General features: G+C 39.3%; 1 protein-coding gene across 5 annotated transcripts; it reads left to right on the top strand.

The window, feature by feature from the left end:
* Positions 1–9,651: 9,651 nt before the first annotated feature.
* LOC101404085 (HLA class II histocompatibility antigen, DO beta chain) lies at positions 9,652–15,482 on the top strand. 5 transcript variants are annotated; one of them, XM_087438421.1, is made up of 6 exons: positions 9,652–9,844; positions 12,936–13,205; positions 13,670–13,951; positions 14,427–14,537; positions 14,799–14,822; positions 15,004–15,482. In XM_087438421.1, the coding sequence occupies exons 1-6, from the start codon at positions 9,697–9,699 to the stop codon at positions 15,045–15,047; spliced, it is 879 nt and encodes a 292-aa protein (XP_087294547.1). In that variant the 5' UTR covers positions 9,652–9,696; the 3' UTR covers positions 15,048–15,482. The 5 variants fall into 5 exon arrangements, 3 of the variants coding, with proteins under 3 accessions (XP_087294547.1, XP_087294548.1, XP_087294549.1); XM_087438423.1 differs by having other exon boundaries at positions 9,733–9,844; positions 14,799–14,830; XR_015554092.1 differs by having other exon boundaries at positions 14,427–14,830.
* Positions 15,483–24,399: the final 8,917 nt, after the last annotated feature.

Genomic DNA, 24,399 nt, shown 5'->3' with positions numbered 1-24,399 from the left:
GACATAAATATTCAAGAGTTTGTCTGTCTGTATCCTTCCCCATTCCCACCAGTGTCTGATATTTTGGAGTGAGCTAGGGAAGGGCAGAGCACAGCTCCCTAATTAGCAGTGTTAATAAAACATTGATAATAGCTACCGATTATAGACTTTTAAGAGTGGGAACTATACTAAGCGTTTTTCACGCATTATCATTTTTAATCCTTATCCTCAACCCTATGAGGCTGGTTGTTATTATCCCCATTTTATAGATGAGGAAACTGAGTCTCAAAGAGACTAAATAACTTTCCCAAGGTTACACAGTGGTGGAGTTGGAGTTTGAATCCAGGCCTGACCCCAGAGTTCACACTCTCAACCAATAAATTATATGGCAGCTTGTGTTCATAATCTCTAATTCATAATCAGATCAAGTAAAGCTCTTTGACTTCTAGTGCTGTGTAGCTCTGAATCCATTACCTTCTCTCCAGTCCCATTGTTATAACTTTGATTCAATCTTAGGTAATCTCCTCTCCAAAGAGGTTTCCCTACCACTGGCTCACCTCTTCCAGCCATTCTTCATGAATTTACTTTTCTTTCTAAAAGGCACATAGGACGATGTCACTTCTGTAAAACCCTTCAAGTGCTCTTCATTCCTTTCTGCTCAGATCTTCCTCAGAGCACACAAGGGTTTCCAGCCCCGTTGTCTTGCCCTTTCCTGTGGCATTAAGCTCCAGCCCAGCAAACTTCTGGCCCTTCCCCTGCCCCTGTGTCTTCACAGGTGGTGTCTCCGCGCCATTCCCTGCACCACCCTCCCTGATGTACCCCAAGTTCTCCCAGACTTAACTCCAGGTTCAGCTCTCCAGGAAGCCTTCCCTCTTCTCCCCAGTCTGGAGGAAATGCCCTTTCCATGTGCTCCTGTTGCTCCCCGTCTGGCCTCTTTCACATCCCTCATTAAACTCTCCTCCCCACTCCCCTTAGTCCTTCCACTAGACCATGAATGCCTGGGGTGGGGGGAGGGCCATATATCTTATTAAGCTTTATATCTACTGCCTGGCACAGGGCTCTATCCCTAGTCGACAATAAATAGATGTTTGTTGGATCTATGAGTAAGTCTCCTTCCTCTGCTGTCCTCATTCTCAGCCCTCCCTACACATACCAACCACCGAAAATCCAAAGTTGTACAGTTACTGGTAACTAGGAGGGACTTACCTTTGAAGGTTCCTATTCTAGGAAAGAGAAACTTTCACATTCCCAGAAATAGCAAGTACTTTCCAGCACTAGCCATGAACTAGCCAGACTTCTGCTGTGTTGGATTTTTTTTTCTGCCTGGCAACTGTTGGGAGCGGGGCCAGATGAGAGTAGGGAATTTCTTATGCAGATAAGCCTTTGCCTCATCCTGCTGCTGCCGTGCTGTGCCACACCCTTCCATCTCCCAAATGTTACTGAGGATGAAATATGCATTTGGAGAGAGAGAGAAGCCTGGCCTGATTCCTTCTCCTCCATGCAAAATGTCCTTTCTCTAATTACCAAAGGGGAATAATAATTCCTGTCTCTCCCAACCTTATGGAAACTGTAGCCCTCATGGAAGAAGAAGATCTGTTAAAATTCTTTGATATCCTCAGTACAATCACACCCATAGACTCATAATACTTTAAACTTGGAAGGCATCTTAAAAAATAATGTAGCAGTCAAATCCTACTTTACAGATGGGGAAACCGGCTTGAAATCACACACACAATCAGTGATAGAGCTGGGAGGAAAACTCAGGCATCCTGATGGGCAGGGCAGGAAGATACAGCAGACCTTGGGATCTTAAGATGTCCTGAAAATTTATCATCTTAGGGGAAACGGCCAGGTAAGCCTTAGGTCAGGGACACAGAAAAATGTCCTCTGATGGTCAAAGTATTCAACCTAGACAGACAAATCTTCACAAGTATAATCTGTCTCATATCCACAGATGTTAGTAATTCTGGTTTGTCCCCAAGTTCTAGTTCTTTTCATTCGTCCCTCCTACCCGCCAACACCATTTGATTTCCCTGCCCCATAATTTCCTCTTCTCGTCACTTACCTTCAGTATGTTTTCCACTCAGTCATGTTTTACTCTTTCCGAAGGAAGATTTGAATGGAGAGGGGGAACCTTAGGAAACTCTCATAGATTTCTTTGGAACCCCAAATCACCCCCCACCCTGTCTGCCCTGCTCAATGTGGAAACAGCCTTGAATTTCAAGTCCCTTATGCCCTAGCCGAGTGGGGTAGCCACTTGCAGTCCGCATGGCAGTCGTGAACCAAGAGGAGGAAGAGTGGAGTTGTCAGAATTTTGGGGGAAAGGACTAGGGAATAAGGAAAACAAAGATCTTTCCTGTTTTGGGTGCTGAGAAAGGAGCACCCATTTGTTTGAGTCTGATGCCATCTAGTGGTCCTAGGAAATAATGGGTTTTCAACCTAGAGTTATGGACTCCAATAACTCAGTGACAATAATAATCATTCATTGAGTGCTTACTGTGTGCTACTGCTGTGCTAAGTGCCTGACATGTATCTTCTTGCTTTATCTTCAAGATGATCGTATGTGGCAGGTATTACTATGCCAGTTCTAAGAATGGGAAAATGGAGGTTTAGAAACATTTACTAACTTGCCTAAGTCACACAGCTAGGAAAAGGTAGACTCTGCCCAGCTTTACTACAAAACTCCTCAAAGAGTTGTCTATACTCCCTGTATCCACTTACCCTCCTTCTGTTCTGTTTTTTAAAGATATAATTTATTTGAATAGGAAATATATTAATGTGGTTTAAAATCCAAAGGCACAAAAGTTACAAACAAAGGTTACAGAGGAAAGCCTACTTCCATCCTTCCCCACGGTTGGCCAATACCCCTCACATAGGCAATTATGCTCCTAACTTTATGTTTATCCTTCCAGAGAAATTTAATGTATATTTAAGCATATATGTGTATATATTCTTGCTCCCTATTTTTACAAATAGTGGCTCCCTAAATTCCTTTTTCTGAACTTTACTTTTTAAACTTTAGAAATATATGACTATATGATATTCTATTTTATGGAAGTACCATATATCATTTAGCCTGTATCCTCCTATTGATGGGTAGTTAGGTTATTGGAAATCTTTTGCTATTATAAGCAATGTCTTATATAGACATTGTAATACACATGTGCAAGAATATCACCAAGATAAAATCTTAAAGGGGGAGTTGCTGAGTCTGAATGTTATTAATTATTCATATTGATATTATTAATTATTAATATTTTTAGATACTGCAAAATAGCCTTCATAGAAATTGTATTAATGCACCGTTCCATCAGCAATATATGAGTTTATCTATTCCCCCCATCCTTGTCCACACAGAGTGTCGTTAACTTTTTAGATTTTGCCAATCTTATGGATAAAAAGTGGCATTATATTGTAGTTGTCATTTGATTTTCTTTTATTACCACTCAAGTAAGAAGGATGCTGAACCAAGAAAGAAAAACTGGGATGCAAGAAGCAAAGATGAGAAACACACACACACACACACACACACACACACAAAACAACAACAACAACAAAAACCTGTCTAAAATATTGGTAAATCAGAATGAGGAATGAAAAATGACTCTAACTGTAGAAATCACCAACAATGACTATTAAATTTAAGAACAAGATGGAACAATCACAAATAACATGAGAATGAGGCAGATAAAGTAAAAGTATTCTAAAGTCTTTGCCTTGTTTGGAAGGAGGGTAGAGCTATTGACTAACTTTGGATGTTGCCAAGTTAGGTGGTCATGTTAAAAATGTAGGGGTAACTCTTAACTAATAGAATTTAAAACTCCTAAGCCAATAGGGGGAAATTAGAGATTACTTAAAAAAATAATATAACTGATGAACGGAGGAAAAAAAAGAAGCAAAGAAAGAACATAACAAAATAGAAAGCACAATATACGATAACAGAAACAAATCTAGATAAGCTAGTAATCACAATAAATGTAAACAGCTTAAATTTAGAGTCAAAAGAAAGAAAATCTCAGATTGGATTAATAATATTACAAAATCCAGTTATATGTCCTTCATGTGAGTCACAAAGAAAACCTAAAGACATAAAAAGGTTAAAATCAAAACATGCAGGAGCCGGCCCGGTGGCATAGTGGTTAAGTTTGCACGCTCTACTTAGGTGGCCTGGGGTTCGAGGATTCAGATCCTGGGTGTGAACCTAAACCATTCATCAAGCCATGCTGTGGTGGCATTCCATATACAAAATAGAGGAAGATTGGCACACACATTAGCTCAGGGACAATCTTCCTCAAGCAAAAAGAGGAAGATTGGCAACAGATGTTAGCTTAGGGCCAATCTTCCTCACCAGAAAAAAAAAAAAATCAAAACATGCAATAAAACACACAAACTAACACTAACATAAGACAGCTTGTGTAGTTACATTGATATCTAAAAATATAGTCTAAGACCAAAGATATTAGTAGAGACAAAGATGAACATTAATAATGATAACAAGTTGTCACCAGAACATTATACTGAAACTCTACACCTAGCAACAAAGTCAGTCTAAATCACTCTGCTTCTAGCAACAAAGTCACAAAATATGTAAGAAATTATAGACAGAACTACAGGAAGAAATTGATAAATAGAAACACATTTCTCAGTCATTATAGATTAAGTGGAAAAATAAGTAAGGATATAGAATAAGCTTGCTGATGGCCTTGTCTGTAATATCTGGGAGTCAAAAGATATCCCTTGACACTGATAAATCAAGTAGTCGTATTTAGAATGTATTTAAGAGTACAAAGGTAAACACGGAAAATAGAAGAGGAAGGGAGAGGGTAAAAGCTAGTTTTATGGTGTTCATAGTGGAAAACGAATAGGACCTATCCAATGAAAAAGAGAACTAATTGTATTATATAAAAATAAAGTTATCAAGACAATCCCAAAATATACACCTTCCTAAGAATCTGAAAAACTGCAATTTAGAAAAACCCCAAAAAGACATAGTGAAAGATTTTTAAAAAGAAATGCTCATATAAACAGCATATATAACAGAAAATAATAATCTCCAAATTACACTGAATCTATTTGCTATATTAATAATTGTAAACAGGCTTAACTCATCTATAAAATAAAAATATTTTGAGATTGGATTAAAAGAAAAACCCTACTGTTTGCAATATACAAAAGACACACCTAAAATAAAGTTATTCAGAAAGGTTCATTCATTCATTTAACAAATAAAATGATGGGCAAAGACATAACAAGAGAATGCAAATAAAAAAGAAGCAGAGGTCACAATCTTGTTATTAAACAAGGTGAAATTCAGACCGAGAAAAAATTGAGCAAGATGAGAAGTCACTTTACAATGTAAAGCGTAGAATTTATAATGGATATCTAAGAGAGAGCTAAGTTCTAAACAGCATATAAGCAACTCTCGTAAAGCAGAAACTAAGGTAGATACAAGGAAAATATTCAGAAATGAACTACTAATAGGTGACTTTAATTCACTTTTCTCAGGACTAGACAGATCAAATAGACAAAAAAGAAGTATGAGCACAGAAGATACTACTAACAATAAAAAATTAGATATGATGGATCTATATTAAACTTTCTTCACTGAAAATGGAGAACACAACTTTTCAAGTTCCAACAAAACATTAATGAAAATAGACCACATATTATGGCACAAAAAACCCTCAAAAGTAAGAATGGTATAGATATCATTCTCCGAGCATAATGGAACAAGCTGGATAATAAGAGAAAGCCAGAAAAGAAAAACGCTCTTCCACACAGAAACTTAAAGAAATAGTCTCTGTCTTGGGCTAACGAGAAAATAAAATAAACAAACTGAAAAATTTATGGAAAAATGACAATTAAAAATCACATATCAAAACTTTTGGGATATAGCTAAAGCAGTGCTCTGAGGAGAATTCATGGCCTTAATTACTTAGATCTGTGAAAGAAAAGAATGAAACAAGTGAATTAAATGAAAAGAACAACAAAATCAATCACATGAAAGCAGGAGCAGATAAAGATAAAAGCAGAGAACTGAAAAACAGTAGAATGCATAAATTCAAAAGCTTTAAAATTTTTTCAGTAAAATAAGCAAACCACTGGCAGACCTCATCAAGAAAAAGTAGACAAGTTATGACAAGGACAAAATTAATACAGGAACAGAATAAAAATCAGAAGGGACTATTTTGTTCAATTTTATGAAAATAAACTTGAAAACTTGAATTAAATGGATAATTCTCTTGAAAAATATAATATACCAAAACCAATTCCTATAGAGGTAGAATATAGAATAATTTCCACAGAAGAAATAGAGAGAATTACAAAAAAGTTACCCCCAGAAAAGCTCCAGGTCCAGATATTTAGGGGAATGCAATGAAGTCTTTAAAGAAATAAAGATAATTCCAATCCTAATTAAATGGCTCAATAGCATAAAAGGTCTTCTTTTAATGAAGTAAGTATAATGTTTATGTTAAACTATGACAATGAACAAAAATAAAAACTATAGGTGAATTTACTTATTAATATTGATGCAAAAATCCTAAAAAAAATACTGCAAACAGAATCTAGTACAGATTTAAAAAAACCCATCAGGACTAATATGGGTTTTTTCTAGAAAATCTTTTCTTTTTTTTTTTTTTTGTGGGGAAGATCGGCCCTAAGCTAACATCTGTTGCCAATCCTCCTCTTTTTGCTGAGGAAGACTGGCCCTGGGCGAACATCCGTGCCTATCTTCCTCCATTTTATATGGGATGCCTGCCACAGCATGGCCTGACAAGGGGCGCGTCGGTGTGCGCCTTGGATCCGAACTGGCGAACCCCGGGCCGCCGCAGCGGAGCGCGCGCACTTAACTGCTTGCCACCAGGCTGGCCCCATAGAAAATCTTTTTGAAGTTCATAATATTATAATTTCAGTGAATATTTCGTAGGAATAATGAGTTCAAATGTACAAATTAGCATAAAAAAAGACCACCAACATTCACTTTTCCAGGATGGGTGATAGACAAAACCATCATAGGAGAATGGTGTCACATAGTACGCATAAACCAATTATGATGCATGGATCTAGCCTTCCAGACGTCATTATCAAACAAGCGATTGCTGATTAGAGCCCAGAGCCTTTAATCCCTCAGTTCCCAAACGCGTTCTCACTGAGTAGAATCATGAGTTTGCTTCAGACACCCCAAATTCCAACTATTTCTGTTGTTCCTCATATCCTGTCCTTCTTACCTTTCCCCTTATGTGATATGTCCCTCTAGTCTGGGACTACAATCACCACGAGGGAGAATTAAGCAAGCGTTTTGAGCTGGCAATGTTCTTAGCCAGTACAACCCCTTCAATTAAAAAGAAGCTCAACATACAGTGTTCTCTAAAAATATGTTTTAATTTTCTGTCTAGTATCTCAGAATGTTTTCCTAACTTCTCCAAGGCAGCTTATGTTTCTGGTGATAGAAGGGAGTAGAAAGAGGAAAATGAATTTAAATGAACAGTTTATTCCAAATTTAAAGTCACCAAAATAGCAGTTGAAGGGGTATTTGTGTCAGGTAATAGGGAGAATGATTTTTTACCACCTTCAAGAAACAACCACATATATCACACCCAACTTTCTTCCACTGCTTAGAGAATGGGGAGGGAAAGAGAAAGAGGGATGCAAAATATGAGCTTGTGCGAAAAATCACAGAAAAGCCCGTGTCTATAGAAGGTCTGTCCATGATAGGGCTCTTGGCTGAAGTCAGACAGGAAGAGAAAGATGAAAATGCCCCGCCTTAGTTTTCAAGCTCATACAAGTAGAACACAAAAACAAAAATGTGAGAGAAGGGAACCAGGTCACAACCTCTCCCTTTGTTAGCTGTCTCTCCAGAACTGTAGAGTCTCTCTGAAAAGCCCGGGGAGCCCAGATCCTTCCACATTGACATTGACATTGTGGAAGTAGACATTGTAGACACAGTAGACATTGACACTAAGCACAGCAAATGATTCAACAAAACTTCTAACTGGACGAATCAGATGCTTTGATTTATTCAAGATGTATTAGAGGCCATTGACAAGAGAGATTCACAGGTTGGTATTGCTTTCTCTTCTTAGTTCCTACAAATAGGCTCTATGGCATTCCTTGCTTGTGATGTATGAGACCACCGATTTCCTTTTGTGAGATAAGATATGATAGAGGTCTGTCCTGGCACCAAATAGTTATAATAAAATTCTTCGGTTATTTTGACCTTTTGTGCTTCTTATCATTACAGGGATGTTGAAGGTGTAGAAATAAAGCTTTCCTGGTTCCCAAGTGAGAAATATAGCGCAATGGAAAAAGCATAGTCTTTGGACTTTGTAGTTTTGTGAACTTCGGTTCATTCTTTCATTACTTCATCTATAAAATGGAGATCGTAATATTCTCCCCCACCTCACACACACACACACACACACACACACACACACACTTATATAATGCTTAGAAAACTGACTCATAATAAGAAATTGACAAATATTAGCTATTATGATGATGATGTAGGCAAGTCAGATTTTAGCGTTTAAGGGTCTTAGATACATTCTCACTACAAGTAAGAAAGAGCAGCCCTCCTCACTTTCTGGTTCAGCATCCATATCCTCCAATCTTCCTTCACTACCCCTTGCTATGTAACAACTCCTCCTCTTCCCTTTAAATCCAAATACAAGCCCCCGTTTAATCTATATTCTTTAGGCCCTTCTCTCTTTCCTCTCCTCATGGTCTCTCTCATCTCTGAGAGAAACTGCAGACGCCCAGCCAGGGTATTGCCTGCAGAGGAGGGACAACAGGCTTGGACTTATGCCTCTCCTACCCTCTCACGCTTTTATTGCTTCTGATAATCTCTGTGCCACGTCCTCATTCACTTAGCCTCAAGTAAAATGAGATCGGTTACATCAGAAAGACTAAGGTAGGTGTGGGTAGGAAGAAGGAAGGAAGTTAAAACTCCGTGGCTTGGGCTCCTTCTGCCTGTCACCTTTTTACTCAGCTCCACACACACCCTCCCAAATAGGAGCAACACAACTATCCACCTCTAGAAGAAGTATTCACAACCATGGGTCATAGGCTCTGTGTACCATTTTCTGGGCTATGATCAGGCTTCTAATTCATGAATACTGTATTCAGATCTACCTGAGGGATATGGAGAGAGTGGGTCAGCATTCTTGTTCCTGCCCTATATTGGTTAGGTTAAGTTAGGCCAGGCTGTGGTAACAAACAACCCCAAGTGGCCTTAATTAAGCAAAAGTTATTTCTTATTCATACAGCATCTATTGTAGGTTTGGCTGATTCTCTAGGCGAGAGCTTATGCTTTAGAATGCTGTCTACTTTCTTTTTGATTTACACAGTTTGTCGGCAATGTCAACCACTCCATAGGAAGGGAGACCTATTGGTTAGAACAGGCCAGGGACTGTGGTAAATGAGGGTAGCATGATACATAATAAACAATCTGCCTAGTTCTTCTAGGACCACATAGTGTGTAGAGAATTTTTTTCTCCCAGTCCATTTTCCACATACCTAAACTACTGTCAGTGATTCTGCAGGTAAACAATTCTAGAGTGGTATAACACAACTTTATGAGAGTATTCTACCCAGCACCTAATGATGCACAACTCCTCTATCCTGATTGGTTATCAACGTGAGGCATTTCCAGTCCTGGGGAGGATAGAAAAATATCTATGTTCTTAATGAATATTTTTGACTGAGTTGTGTGGGGGCATGCCCCATTCTGAAGAGGCTGACGATTTTACTGTCTCTCTTTTTTTTGCTTCCAGAATGGCTTCTGGGTGGGTTCTCTGGGTGGTGGCTCTGTTAGTGAATCTAATCAGGCTGGATTCCTCCATGACTCAAGGAAGAGACTCTCCAGGTAAGAACAGAACAATTTTTTTCGGGTATGTATGCAATAATTGGCATGGGGGAGGGAGGCCTGTCCTTATCAGTCTAGACCACAGAGCAAATTGGAAATGGCTTCTGGCTTCAAAGAGAGCGTTCTTCCCTTTGACAGAAAAATATTCTTTCCCTCTTTACCACACACAATGGGCTGCTGGGAAAAGGGACTCTGGTACCAGAGCTGCAGATTCAAGGAGGAGGGAGGCAGGAAGACGGGAAGCTTCTTATCTTGCTTAGAGTCCTTGTTGTATCAGTGTCCGTCTGGAGAACTGGGAAAAATGGAGGCTGACTGCGAATGGCTGCCATTCTTCAGCCAGAATTTGCTCTGGTGATTGTGACAGTTTCTATATTTATCCAGTTGGGGTATATGTGGACAAAAGTAATTGGGAACAGAGGTTTCTTCTTTTATTTATTTGTCTTTATCAAGCCCCTATTGTGTGGTCAGAATTGTACTGAGAAATTTTGCGAGATAAGAGAAGTTGAGTGCATTATCCCTGTCCTCACGTTACTGGGTACATGTATTTATTGCTGCTGTTTTTCTAGCTGAGGAGATAGGCTATGCAAACATGAAGCAGCATTACACCATGAAAACATATTTATCAGCAGAAAACAGGATATAGTGTGCTAAAAACAGAATCTCTTTGAAAGTCAAAGTCTCATTAATACAAAAGAGGAACAAACCTGGGGAGAGGGTGGGTGGGAGAAGATCGTTGTTCTTAGAGAATAGAAACCTTTCTGAGCTTATAATGTCCCTTAAACAACATAAGTGGAAAAAAAATCAGCACAGATCTTAAATCTGGCACAGATCTGAATAAAAAATAATTATTTTTTTGATTTGGACTGTAAGAGGGAATAGAGAATTGGAGGTTAGAGCCTCATCTGAAATCAGTTACTTAGTGAGAGAGGAGTCTGGCTGACCCAGGAGGATGCTACCATCCTCATGCTCAGTCAGTAGTTCCTGGAGGAGGCCTCTGAACTTAGAAATGAAAGCGAATTTACAACTCAAGATCAGTGACAATTATCCTTCTAGTCTCAACTTAAATGCCATTTCTTCAGGGAGATCTTTCCTGACCAACCTGCATTATTAACCCATTTTAATTGTTCTTTTATTATTGTTTTTCTTAAGTGCATAGAATTGAGTTAATCTTACTCAATGAGTTCACAGCACACTGTAATCATTCGTCAGAACAAAGACCCTCTCCTTTCTTCCCTTGTCTCCATTCTCACTCCTTCCCTCCCATAGATGCACATTCTAATGTGTCTGGTATGTCTTTAAGTATGAGAGTGGCGTTTAAAAATATGTAGCATTGTTTTTCTGTGTCTATTTTAAATTTTAATAAATGTGATTGTGCATCAAATCACATTCTGTTTCTTTTCTCACTTAACACTATGCCTTGAGCTTTGAAGTACATTGTATGAAAACAATATATAGCTCAAACTAATCACTATAAATATTAGTAAGGTACTTTGTGAGTAGAAAATCATAATGGATGATGGAATCGGATTTTTTAATTCCATTATCAATGGCAATGTTTAATTTCAAAGATCCAAAAGAAGGTTTAAGCTAAGCTTATATTCCACATCACCAAATTGTTGCAACTACTAGAATTGTGGGTGTTGACCTTAAAAATAAAACATCCAGTTATTTTACCAGCAAAACAAATTTGTTCAGGAATAGCCAAAAGATTGCAGTTCAGGATGTGCAGGCTATGACGGACCATAGGCAAATCCAACAAACAAGGGAGAGGAACGTTCTTTTCTAGAGAAAAAGGAGGAAATTTGGAGGAGTGTTTTTGAAGGAAAGTCCATTGGAGAAAAGCAAGAGTTCTGGGTGATGATGCTTTGTCATTGGCTGAGTTGCTCGGGTAGTCAATTTCTGTTTGAGATGCAATGTAAGTTTCTTCCTGTAAGGAAGGATTCTTTCCTGTTGAGGACTTCCACTGGGGTCTGTAATTGACTACCTTTCCTGTAATTGACCTTGAGTGGTGCTGTGTGGGAGTTCCTCCTTCTGGCCTCCTGACTCCATTTTATTTATTTTATTTTTATTTTTTTGTGAGGAAGATCAGCTCTGAGCTAACATCCATGCCAATCCTCCTCTTTTTGCTGAGGAAGACTGGCCCTGGGCTAACATCTGTGCCCATTTTCCTCCACTTTATGTGGGACACCACCACAGCATGGCCTGACAAGTGATGCGTCAGTGCGCGCCCGGGATCCGAACCCAGGCTGCCAGCAGCAGAGCGCACGCACTTAACCGCTACACCACGGGGCTGGTCCCCTGACTCCATTTTAAATGAGGTTTCCCTTTATTAATCTTCACATAGGTATAGTGCCAATGATGATAATGATAATGATCATGATAAAAGGCATCTCCAAGCCATGGATTAATATTATTTTACCCAACACCAAAAGAGGTAATGAGGTCATTACCTAACTAGAGCCAATGGAGGGGATGAGGTCTCTGAGTAAGACTGCAAAGGAAAAGATCCAAAAGGAGAAAACCCATAGTGAGTGTAAGGTAGGAGGGGAATTTATTTCACAACTAAAATGTACCTACTCTGCATTTCTTTGCTCCGCCTCCATCACTCCTTTACTTTACTCCAGAAGGAATGCATAGAATGAACCTGCTAAGGGCGAGAGTACTATTGAATTATTCCATATGGGGGTGGATCTTTTCAACTTGATAATAAAGAGAGTTAAAACCTTGGGTTCTGAAAGCTTGGCTTGGAGAAACCCAGCACAGTGTTTGGCAAAACAAAAACAGTCAATAATATTTGTTGAATGAATGAATGAATGAATAAATATTTGTTGAATGAACGTTTATGTCTCTTGGGTCTCTCTTTGGCTTCCTTCTTTGGGTAACATTTCTCTTTGGCTGGCCTGGTATCATGGGCCTCAGGCTTCTTTCCACTGTGATGTGCGGAACCAGGGGGAGAGGCTACATTTGTCTGTTTACTGAGGTCAAAATGCCTCCTCTCAAATTGATGTGGTCTGGCATAATTTACAAGTTACGGGTTTCTTAAACATGGTGGCTGGTTCCTAGAATTCATAGTCTTTTTTTGGTTTTCCAGAAGATTTTGTGAGTCAGGCAAAGGCTGACTGTTACTTCACCAATGGGACAGAAAAGGTGCAGTTTGTGGTCAGATTCATCTTTAACTTGGAGGAGTATGCACGTTTCGACAGCGATGTGGGAATGTTTGTGGCATTGACAGAGCTCGGGCAGCCTGATGCTGAGCTGTGGAACAACCGGCCAGATATATTGGCGAGGAGTAGAGCTGCTGTGGATATGCTCTGCAGACACAATTACAAGCTGGGTGCACCCTTCACTGTGGGGAGAAGAGGTGAGGTGGAAGATGAGGTCTGGTGGGGTTCAGGAATCTCCTACACGTGAACCTGGCCATGGCTCTTCTTCCTTATGCTAGGGAATTTTCTGCTTCAGGATCAGTGGGTTATGAGCAGGGAAGTCTGTTTATACGTTCTGTCCCCAGTTGTGACTCACTCAATATCCTCACAGGGCAGGTCACTGTGGTCTTGGTCTCAGACCTGCAAGGTTCTCAGGGACTTTACAGACTGGTTGGCCCTCAAATAGAGTGAGTAATTGTCGGAGTGTCTGATAAGGTCTAAATCCTCCTGGGGGGCATGACATCCCCAGTTTCTGAGTCTTGGGGGATATTTCCCCACGTTTCCAGTTTCCACTTGGGTGATCTGGGAAAGAGATTATCGGCAGAGATAGTCCCTAAAGAAACTCCTGTCTTGGCTTGGTGGTTTTTCCTTCACAATGTCTCATTTTTCTCTCCCTTCCTAGTGCAACCCAAGGTGACAGTGTATCCAGAGATGACCCCATCCCTGCAGCACCACAATCTGCTGCTCTGCTCTGTGACAGATTTCTATCCTGGGGACATCAAGATCAGGTGGTTCCGGAATGGGCTGGAGGAGAGAGCAGGGATCATGTCCACTGGCCTTATCAGGAATGGAGACTGGACCTTTCAGACAATGGTGATGCTGGAAATGACTCCTGAACTTGGAGATGTCTACACCTGCCTTGTTGATCATCCCAGCCTGCTGAGCCCTGTTTCTGTGGAGTGGAGTGAGAATCAGCTTCTTGTTCTCTCTGGGACTGACTCAGGGTCATACTGACTCTATATGGGGCCTGAGTTACCTCTGCAATCGTCTTGGTCACAACACTAATTTTTCTTTCCCTCAATCTGAGGGAGTCATAGAAATTGGAGTCTTTGGTTTAGTGTGGGAGAAAACATGGCTGATATCTATCCTTGTATCTTCCAGGAAATGAGGAGGTCTAATCACCTCTTCACTTCCTTCCGACTTTGGGAATTAGTATCCTCTAATACTTTGGTCTTAATATTTCGGGGACATTCTTATGGGCTACAAGAATCAGCAACAGAAACTGCATGGGGGCAAACCTTGGCCTCAACAAACCATTTCTAAATCTGTTCTTTCTCTAGATAGCATTGGATTTGGTGCGCAGTACAGCCTCTGGGATTTCAGGAAGGTACACCAAATATTGGGAGCTTTTTACTAACTTGAAGACCTGTTTCCCATAGAAGCTCAGTCTGAATATTCTTGGAGAAAGATGCTAAGTGGAGTTGCAGCCTTCCTGCTTGGGCTCATCTTCCTCCTGGTGGGGATCGTCATCCACCTCAGGGCTCAGAAAGGTAATGAGCCTCTGAGGAGTCCCCTGTCACCTGCCCCATGGCTTCCCCCACTTCCCACTTTTCCTAACGTCAAAGACGTGAGGCAGGGAAGGCTTATTTTACTTCTCAGGGATATCTGGAATAGTCTTTTCTGAAGCCAGAACCATTCCAGGGGGTAAGGGGAGATGGAGCTCTGATACTGCAGGTCATCTCCCAGCCCTCAGGATAATGACATCTGGTCCTAATTGGCGCATTCTATTTCTTTCTTCTCTTTCATTCCAGGATATATGGACAGTCAGTTGTCTGGTAAGGAGGTAATGTCCTTTTCCTTGTCTTTGGGTGGCGGATCATTCTCTCAATCTTTTGGCCAGAGGGAGACGTCTTGGGGATAAGATGTAAGGGTGGCTCTGGCTGAGAGGCACTGTCTGCTGAGTCCCTGAAATAGGACGGTGGGTCCCTCATGAGACTTTTATCACTGTCTTTGCAGGTCTCAAGAGCTGTTCTCCCACCACAGCCATATTAAGGTCTTAACTGAAGCTTCTCCCCCTGGAGCCTGAAGTACCACTGAGTGGCCTGGGCCCCAGACTAAGTAAAGGACATTCGTGAAGTCAATGTTCCGGAGTGACTCTTTTCCATGAGGCCTTGGAGGAGTCCTGAACTGATTCTTGAGTTTGTGTTCTGAGATCATGCATCTCTCACCCTTCTGCCCTTCTTCCTCCTACTTGAATATGTTTTTAGTCCCCATTTCCAAGGACTGAAATTCCCCTAAGACCTGACTCCTTTCAGTCCCGAACTGGTTACTTTTTCTATGGTCCAGCCCTAACCCTGTACGTAGTCATCTCGTCTTTCTCTCTTCCTACTGCGTCTCCACAGTCTTCAGAAGACAAATGCTCAGATAGTCACTGTTTCCTTTTCACTGTTTTTGAAAACCTTTTTTATTGCAAAATAAAACTGAGATACATTGTGTGTTCTTGGCTCCTTTGTCAAAGATTAGCTGTCCATAGATGTGTGGGTTTATTTCTGGCCTCTCAGTTCTGTTCCATTGATCTGTGTGTCTGTTTTTCTGCCAGTACCATGCTGTTTTGATTACTATAGCTTTGTGGTATATTTTGAATCCAGGGAGTGTGATGCCTTCAGCTTTGTTCTTTTTTCTCAGGATTGCTTTTGCTATTTGGGGTCTTTTGTTGTTCCATATAAATTTCTGGGTTCTTTGTTCTATTTCTGTGAAAAATGTCATTGAGATTCTGATTGTGATTGCATTGGAGAAAGGAAAGTCTCTTTAATAAATGGTATTGGGAAAACTGGACAGCCACTTGAAAAAGAATGAAAATAGACCATTATCTTATACCATACACAAAAATAACTCAAAATGGATTAAAGACTTGAGCGTAAGACCTGAAACCATAAAACTCCTAGAAGAAAACATAGGCAGTATGCCCTTTGACGTTGGTCTTAGCAGCATCTTTTCAAATATGATGTCTTCTCAGGCAAGGGAAACAAAAGCAAAACTAAACAAATAGGACTACATCAAATACAAGGCTTCTGCACAGCAAACGCAACCATCGATGAAATGAAAAGACAATCCACCAACTAGGGGAAAATATTTCCAAATCATATATCTGATAAGCGGTTAATTTCCAAAATATGTAAACAATTCATACAACTCAATAACAAAAGACCCCATCCAATGAAAAACTGGGCAGACATTTTTCCAAAGAAGATATACAAATGGCCAAGAGGACATGAAAATATATTCAAGATCACTAAATATTAGGGTGATGCAAATCAAGCCTACAATGAAATATCACCTCAAGCCCATCTGAATGGCTATTATTAAAAAGACAAGCAATAACAAGTGTTTGAGACAATCGAGAAAGGGAACCTTTGTACACTGTTGGTGGGAATGTAAACTGGTGTAGTCACTATGGAAAACAGAATGGAGAATTCTCAAAAAATTAAAAATAGAAATACCATATGATCCAGCTATTCCCCATCTGGGTTTTTATCCAAACAACATGAAATACTAACTCGAAAAGATATATGCACCCCTATGTTCTTTGCAGCATTATTCACAATAGTCATGACTTGGAAACAACCTAATTGCCCACTGACAGATGAATGGATAAAGACGACGTGGTATATGTACAATGGAATACTACTCAACCATGAAGAAGACAAAACCATTCCATTTATGCCTACGTGGATGGATCTTGAGGGTATTATGCTGTGTGAAGTAAGTCAGACAGAGATAGACAAATGTCATATGATTTCACTCATACGTGGAAGATAAACAAATAAACACACACATAGATAAGGAGAACAGATTGGTGGTTACCATCGGGGAAGGAGGTATGGGAAGGGCGAAAGGGGTAAAGGGACACATATATGGTTATGGATGGAAACTAGACTTTTGGTTGTGAACATGATGCAGTCTACACAGAAGCCAAAACATAATGATGTACACCTGAAATTTACACAATGTTGTAAACCAGTGTGAGCTGAATAAAATAATAAAAAGTAAAAAAAAAAAATTTGCCCTTAAAAAAAAAATAACAGAAAACCGCTGAGATACCAATGACCACACAAAATGTAAAATTTAATGAATTATTTAAGGCAATACTCCTGTAATCACCACTCAGGTCAAGAACTAGAGCTTTGCCAGCTACCACAAAGTCTCCATGTGCGTCAGGCCAATCAAAATCCCCTCCTTCATCTCAAGAGTAATCATATCCTGATTTTATAGTGACCACTTTTTTATATTTCTTTATAGTCTAGTCACTCAAGGATGAAATCCTGGACATGATAGCCTAGTTGCCTTTTATGTCTCTTATACTTTACAGGTTTCTCCTCTACCCCTTTCTTTTCCTTATGATTAATATGTTGAAAAGTCTGAGCCATTTGACCTGCAGAGTTTTCCACAGTCTGGATTTTGCTGATTGCACATACATGGTATAGTTTAACATGTCCCTCTGTCCTCTGCCTTTCCTGCAAATTGGCATCTTGGATCCAGAGGCTGGATCAGGTTTAGGTTTCATTCCTTTGGAAAGTCTGTAGGTGGTGTTGTGGTCTTTCATGGTGAGGCGTATAATGTCCAGTTGTCTCTCTTTTTATGATATTAGTAACCATTGATGCTCATTGCCTAGGTCCTTTAATTTGTTGGGGATTGCAGAATCATTGCTTCTTCATTTATATGCTTTATTGCTTCTGTAAGGAGAAATTGCCCTTCTGATAGGGAGTTCTTTTGACATAAGGCTTTTGATAATTTTTTTGTTATATGGAATGACAAAATGTTTCAGGTTCATCCTATACACTTCCTGCTCAGACTTGAAATCAGCCCTTTTTCTAGAAAGTCCTGGCTGTTTTGAGTGGAAAATGCCTATTAAGACCATAATCTAGAGGTAGGGATTGGTCATTGTATCAAGCCTTTTCAGTGGAAATAGAAATGTTTATGTTTATATCTGTATTCGTATTAATATAAATATGAAATTTATATATGTATACATTTAAAATATTAACCTCTTCTATATTACATTTGTGTCTCCTTTCTTCTATACCAAGAATTCTGGTTTTCAAGGACACAGGGCAGACACAATTAGAATATCCATTCATACTTACTCATTTACTTTCCCCACATTAACATACTCAGCAGTCTAAGAATAACGATACTCATGCTACAACCACCAAAATGATCACTGAAAAAAGTTAATATTCCTTTTGTCTTTGTTCTCCTCCTCATCCCTCCTTTTTATGGTTGTTCTATATCTATATTAATGGATCACACACCATTATGTAGAATACATGCTCCCTTTTTAGTCTTAGTTCTGTGAGTAATAATATGTGTAATGCTTACCACTATTCCTGATGTCGATGTCCATCTAGTGTAGTGGTTCTCAAAGTGTGGTCCACAGACTCCTAGAGGTCCCTGGGACCCTTTTGGAGGGTCTTCAAGGTCAAAACTATTTTTACAATAATACTAAGGTATTGTTTTCTCTTTTCACTATGTTATTTGTACCGGTGGTGCAAAATCTAGGGTGGGTCAAACTGTTGGTGCCTTAGCACACATCAAGGCAGTGACACCAAACCGTACAGGTAGTCGTGGTATTCTTCACTGCCATGTACTTGCAATAAAAAAATTGCCAGTTTCACTGAAGAATAGCCTTGATGAAGTGATAAAAATCATTACTTTTATTAAATCTCAATTCTCAAGTAGACATCTTTTAAATATTCAGTGTGACAAAATAGACAGCATATCTGTGGCATAGCAATAGAAGGGCAGGTGTCTTGTGGAAAAGCCTACTTGAGATGTATTTTGAGGTTCGTGGGGTATCTTGACATCTAGTTTTGTTGAAAATATTGTCAATATGTTTTTTAAAATTAAACTTTTTATTTTGATATAATTATAGATTCATATGCACTTATTAGAAATAGTAGAGATCCCATGCACCCTTCACCCAGTTTCCCCTAAAGATGATATCTTGTAAACTATAGCAAATTATCCTAATCTGGATATTGACATTGATACAGTCAAGACACAGAACATTTCCTTCACCACAGTCTCCCTCATCTTGCCCTTTTAGAGCCACATCCGCTTCTCTCCCATTTCCACTCCTTCTTTAATACCCAGCAACCATTAATCTGTTTTTCACTTCTATAATTTGTCATTTCAAAAATGCAAATGGAATCATACAGTATGTAACCTTTTGAGATTGCTTTTTTTCACTCAGACTAATTCCCTGGAGGTTCATCCAGGTTGTTGTGTGTATCTCTAGTTTGTTCCTTTTTATTGCTGAGCAGTATTCCATGACATGTATGTACCACAGTTTGTTTCCAGTTTTTGGCTATTATGAATAAAGCTGCTATAAACATTCATTTATGGACTTTTGTGTGAACACATTTCCCTGGGATAAATGCTCAGGAATGTAACTGCTGGGTTGTATGGTGGTTGCATGTTTAGGTTTTGAAGAAACTGCCAAACAGTTTTCAAGAGTGACTTTACCATATTCATTTCCACGAGAAATGTATGAGTGATGCAGTTTCTCTGCAGCCTCACAGCATTTGGTATTGTCCCTATTTTTAATTTTAGCTCTCCTGATAGTGTGTACTCTTATCTCAGTGTAGTTTTAATTTGTATTTCTCCAATGGCTAATGATGTTGCATATCTTTTCATATCCTTATTTGGCATCTGTATATCCTTTGGTGAAGAAATGTCACTTTATGTCTTTTGCTCATTTTCTTATTGGGTTGTTTCCCTTTTTTACTGTTGAATTTCAAGAGTTGTACATCTCTCTCTCTCTCTCTCTCTCGGTACTAGCTGTTCCTCAGTTATGTGATTTCAAAATATGTTCTTCCAGTTTGTAGCTTGTCTTTTCATTCTCCTAAGAGGGTCTTTTGCAGAGGAAAAGTTTTTACTTTTTATAAAATCCAGTTTGTAATGTTTCCTTTATGAATCATGCTTCTGGTGTCTAGTCTAAGAACTTTTTGCTTATCCTTAAATCCTCAAGATTTTATCCTAGAAGTCTTATGGTTTTCCACTTTTACATGTTAGTCGGTGATCCATTTTCAGTTAATTTTTGTATAATGTGTGATACTTTTTCCTGTGGAGTCTAATTGCTCTAGCACCATTTGTTGGAAAGTTTACTTTTCCTTTATTGAATTCCTTTTGCACGTTTGTCAAAAATCAGTTTTGTCTATGGTGTGGATCTATTTCTGGGTTCTTAATTCTGTTCCATTGATCTACGTGTCTGTACCTCCACTAATACCACACAGTCTTGATTACTCTAACTATATAATAAGTCTTGAAATAAGGCAGATGGATTTCTTCCATATTATTCTTCTTTTTCAAAACTGTTTTTACCTACTGTAATTCCTTTGCCTTTCCATATAAACTCTAGAATAATCTTATCTATATGTGAAAGAAATCTTGCTGGGATTTTGATAGGAATTGATTTGAACCTGTTTATCAATTTGAAAGAATCAGCATCTTTACTGTGTTGAATCTTCCAATCTGTGAATACAGTATGTCTCTCCATTTATTTAGATATTCTTTGATTTTTTTCATCAGTATTGTGTAGTTTTCAGCATTCAAATTTTGCATATGTATTGTTAGAATTATACCAAAATGTTTCATTTTGAGCAATTTTTAAAATTCCAAAATCTGTTTATTGGGATGGTTTTCCACTCATCTTGCTTCAGGGTGCTTTTAGTGCTGCTTCTGTGTGAAGTAGCATCTTCTGTAAGCTTACTTTTCTTCCTATAGGCTTCCTCTGACAGTGGAGCAGCCAACACAACTACCATTTGTGCATGACTGAGACTTTGGTGATTTTATAGCATCCTGGGCATTTCACATCCATGAAGTAGGAAGTGGGGCTCTGACCAGGCACTTCTTCTTGTGTTTCCTCTTGTCCTCTTCTGGAGAGAGATGAAGGAGAACCTTTGTGAGAGGCATGTTTTTAAAGGGAGATAGTCAATTCCAGAAAGGCTTGAGTGATTTTAAATGGTATTGCATTTTTTAATTTTTGTATTTGTGTGTTCATCGCTAGTGCATAGAAATACAATTGATTTTTGTATGTTTGTTTTTTTCTATCCTATAGTCTTGCAGAATTCACTTATTAGTTCTAGTAGTTTATATGTAGATCCCTTGGAATTTCCATGTAGACAATCACGTCTTCTGAAAGTAGGAGCAGTTCTATATCTTCTGTTGCAATCTGTATGCTTTTCATTTCCTTTTCTTGCCTATCGCACTGGCAAAACTCCCAGAAATGTTGAATGATAGTCGTGAGAGTGGAAATCCTTGCCTTATTCCCAATCACAGGGGGGAAAACATTCAGTCTTTCACCACGAAGGATTATTTACCTGTAAGGTTCTTTTACAGATGCTCTTTATCAAGTCGAGGAAGTTCCCCTCTATTCTTATTTTTCTAAGCATTTTGTCATGATATCATGTTGAATTATGTAACCCAGTACTCCATACATGTACATCATTAACTTGGATTATACTTTTCTTACAGCTGCCTTTTCTACTGGTTGTCAAATGAGCCATAGTCTTTCCATTTATTGCATGAAGTCTTTGAACATGGACTCTATGTAATTTATTTACTTCCTTTCGGGTTTCCAACCAAAATTGATGCCATTTCAGCTACTTAAGCACTTATTCTGGTCTATGCTTCATACAGTTTAGTTTCGTTACAAGAGTGCACTTACATTTGATTCCCTTTTATACTCCTAGTGTCTTTTTTTCTTACACATGTGGTGCGTGTACTTGGACCCACAATATTTATATATTCTCTGTTGCCTGAGCTACATCTCCTCCAATGCTACAGCATCTGTTCCTGGAGAGTCCTGTTGTGTTATGTGTTTCCTCTAAGACAAACCCTCCATGTTATTTGAGTGCCAAGCCTGCAATTAAGGTTATTCAGGCCCCTGTAATCTCCATTAACCACATATTCAAAAGCCATAATTCTGTTATACTTTAGAAATTATCCACAAATGGAATCTCAGTTTCCAAATATTCTGCATCTCAAATCATCAGAGTTTATTTCTATGCTTGGAAAGTCTCTTTTGCTGTCAGAGCTTGAAATTTTTTCACTTAGCTTGTCTACCTTACTGTTAGGTAGAGTGATGTGCTTTTCTCAGTTTCTTAGTATTTTCTGTCTATGAAGTGACATTAGAACTGTTTGGAGTTAACAGTGTAGTGAACACCCAGCACCTTGTCTATTTCACTTTCTTTGCTGTTGTGTAAGAAGAGCAAGTTCTATCTCCTCTGCTGACCATGTCCCAAGCCCTTAAGTCAGACAAGTGCAGTGGTAATTTATCAGAATAGTGTTAACATTTTAACATAATATAGTTAATCCAATTTGTATTGATTAGGAGAATATTTAATATTAACTGTATGGAACTGTGTATAAATCTCACAAGTATGGTAGTTACTTTTTTTTTTTGAAGGGGATTAAAAATGAAATGTATCAAAGTTTTCACCTTAGAAAACAGAAATGAAAGTCTTTTTCCTTTTTTATTTCCCTAAGTATTTTAATATTTTAGAATCATTTTACCTTCTACACAAAGTTCTACAAGGATATAGTTTAAAATATCAGGTGTTTCCAAAAGTCTTGTCATAAAAAACAGCAGACCTCACTGCCTCCCCTTTTTCTCTTTCCAGGCACAAACTCTATTAGATAGTCCTATTTTCCAGGGGACAAAAAAGGGGGTTAGAGGGGTTAATTAACACACTCAAGTTCACATGGGTAGGAAGTGGTGGAGCCGTGATAAGACCTCAAACCCTTTGACCCCAGAGCCTGAGCTCTGCGTTATATTGCTTCCCAATTACAAGATGTATCAGTTTCCTATTTCTGATGTAACAAATTACCACAAATTTAGGGCTTAAAACAACACAAACTTATGATCTGACAGTCCTGGAGTTTATAAGCCTTAAATGGGTCATATGGGGCAAATCAAGGTGTCAGCAGGTCTGTGTGTTCCTTCCAGGGGCTCTAGAGAAAAATCTATTTCTTGCCTTTTCCAGCTTCTGGTGGCCACCTGCACTCCTCGGCTTCCAGCAATCACTTCCCTCTGACCTTTGCTTCTGTCGTCACACCTTCTTTGATTCTCCTGCCTCCCTCTTTCAATTACAAGGATTGTTGTTATTATAGTGGGCCCACTTAGACAATTCAGCATAATATCTCCATCTCAAGAGCCTTAACTTAATCACAAATGTAAAGTCCCTTTTGCTTTGTGAGGTAACATGTCTGCAGGTTCCAGGTATCTGGACTTGGAAATCTGGAGGAGGGGGCATTATTCTGCTTACCATACAGGGCAAAGTTTCTCTGAGTGACCCAGAGTAAATGCAAAATATCTAAAATGGAAATGTTCCTTTCTCCTTAAACTCTCCCTCCATCTGTCCTGCTCTCCTTGGTGACTGGAATCTCTGCCCTCCTGCGCTCTCAAGCACCTTCTACTCTTCCCCTTCTCCTCTCTCCCGTATACACCAGATGGAAGCACATCATCCTGCATGTGCTTCCTCACATCTCCCTGACCCTCTGTATCGCCCTGCCCTTACTTTAGTTTTGGCTCTATCATGTCTGGCCTATGTTGCTCTAACATCATCTAACACTTTCTCTGTGTCCCTCTAACCCATTCTTCCCACCAGAGTATTCTTTCTAAAATGGGAAACGGCTCATAATACTTTCCTTATTATCAACCTGCATAGTGGCCCCTACTGTCTGCAGAATAATGTCCTTAGTCTGATGGACGAGACATCCATCCCTAACCCTTTACCTTCATCTGTCCCCCTCCTGCTTTACCGGCCCCAAACTACTTTCTCCTCCCTCAGAGCCCCTGCCTTTCCTGTCTCCACGCCTCTCGAGTGTCATTAGACTTGGAAGCCATTCTCCATGTCCCTCTGGATCAGCTTGAATGTCTTTTCCACTAGAAAGTTTCCTAATCCTTTGAGACACCAACGTATTTTAGACTTTCCTCTGCTGAGCCCCCTTTTCTATGTGTTTTCCGGACAGTAAGCAGGGCTCCACATCTTATTTATTTACGGATTTTTATGTCTCCAGAGCTCAGCTGACTGTGTCTGTCACACAAGTGCTTAGTAATGAATGACTATACTTCGTTGCTCCTGCCTTGTTTATTACCAGCTTCCACCAATAAAAACAATCTCTCCAGTCTCTGTTTTCACATCACAACCTCAGGTCAATAACAAAGATTGTTAAGTTTCTGAACCTCTTCCACCTGGGGCAAGGCTTTCCCGTCAGACCTTGTCCCCATCCTCCTCCCTACTTGCTCTGATTGCAGATTTTAATTTTTCTGGCTTTCAAGGTCATGGAGTCTCCGTGTCTTTTTGTTCTGATTTGTCTTGATCATGCCACGATTACGTCAATCTTACT

This window comes from Ceratotherium simum, chromosome 13, assembly GCF_057802395.1.
Source record: "Ceratotherium simum simum isolate JZ-2026a chromosome 13, ASM5780239v1, whole genome shotgun sequence".
NCBI classification, from domain to species: Eukaryota; Metazoa; Chordata; class Mammalia; order Perissodactyla; family Rhinocerotidae; genus Ceratotherium; species Ceratotherium simum.
This window is presented reverse-complemented; position numbering and strand designations above follow the sequence as displayed.

Excerpts from the sequence above, each read along its gene's own strand:
- LOC101404085 (XM_087438421.1), top strand. The coding sequence starts at position 9,697 with ATGCCCCATTCTGAAGAGGCTGACGATTTTACTGTCTCTCTTTTTTTT. Across the intron at positions 9,845-12,935 it reads TCAAGGAAGAGACTCTCCAG|AAGATTTTGTGAGTCAGGCA; the intron begins GTAAGAACAGAA and ends TTGGTTTTCCAG. Across the intron at positions 13,206-13,669 it reads CTTCACTGTGGGGAGAAGAG|TGCAACCCAAGGTGACAGTG; the intron begins GTGAGGTGGAAG and ends CTCCCTTCCTAG.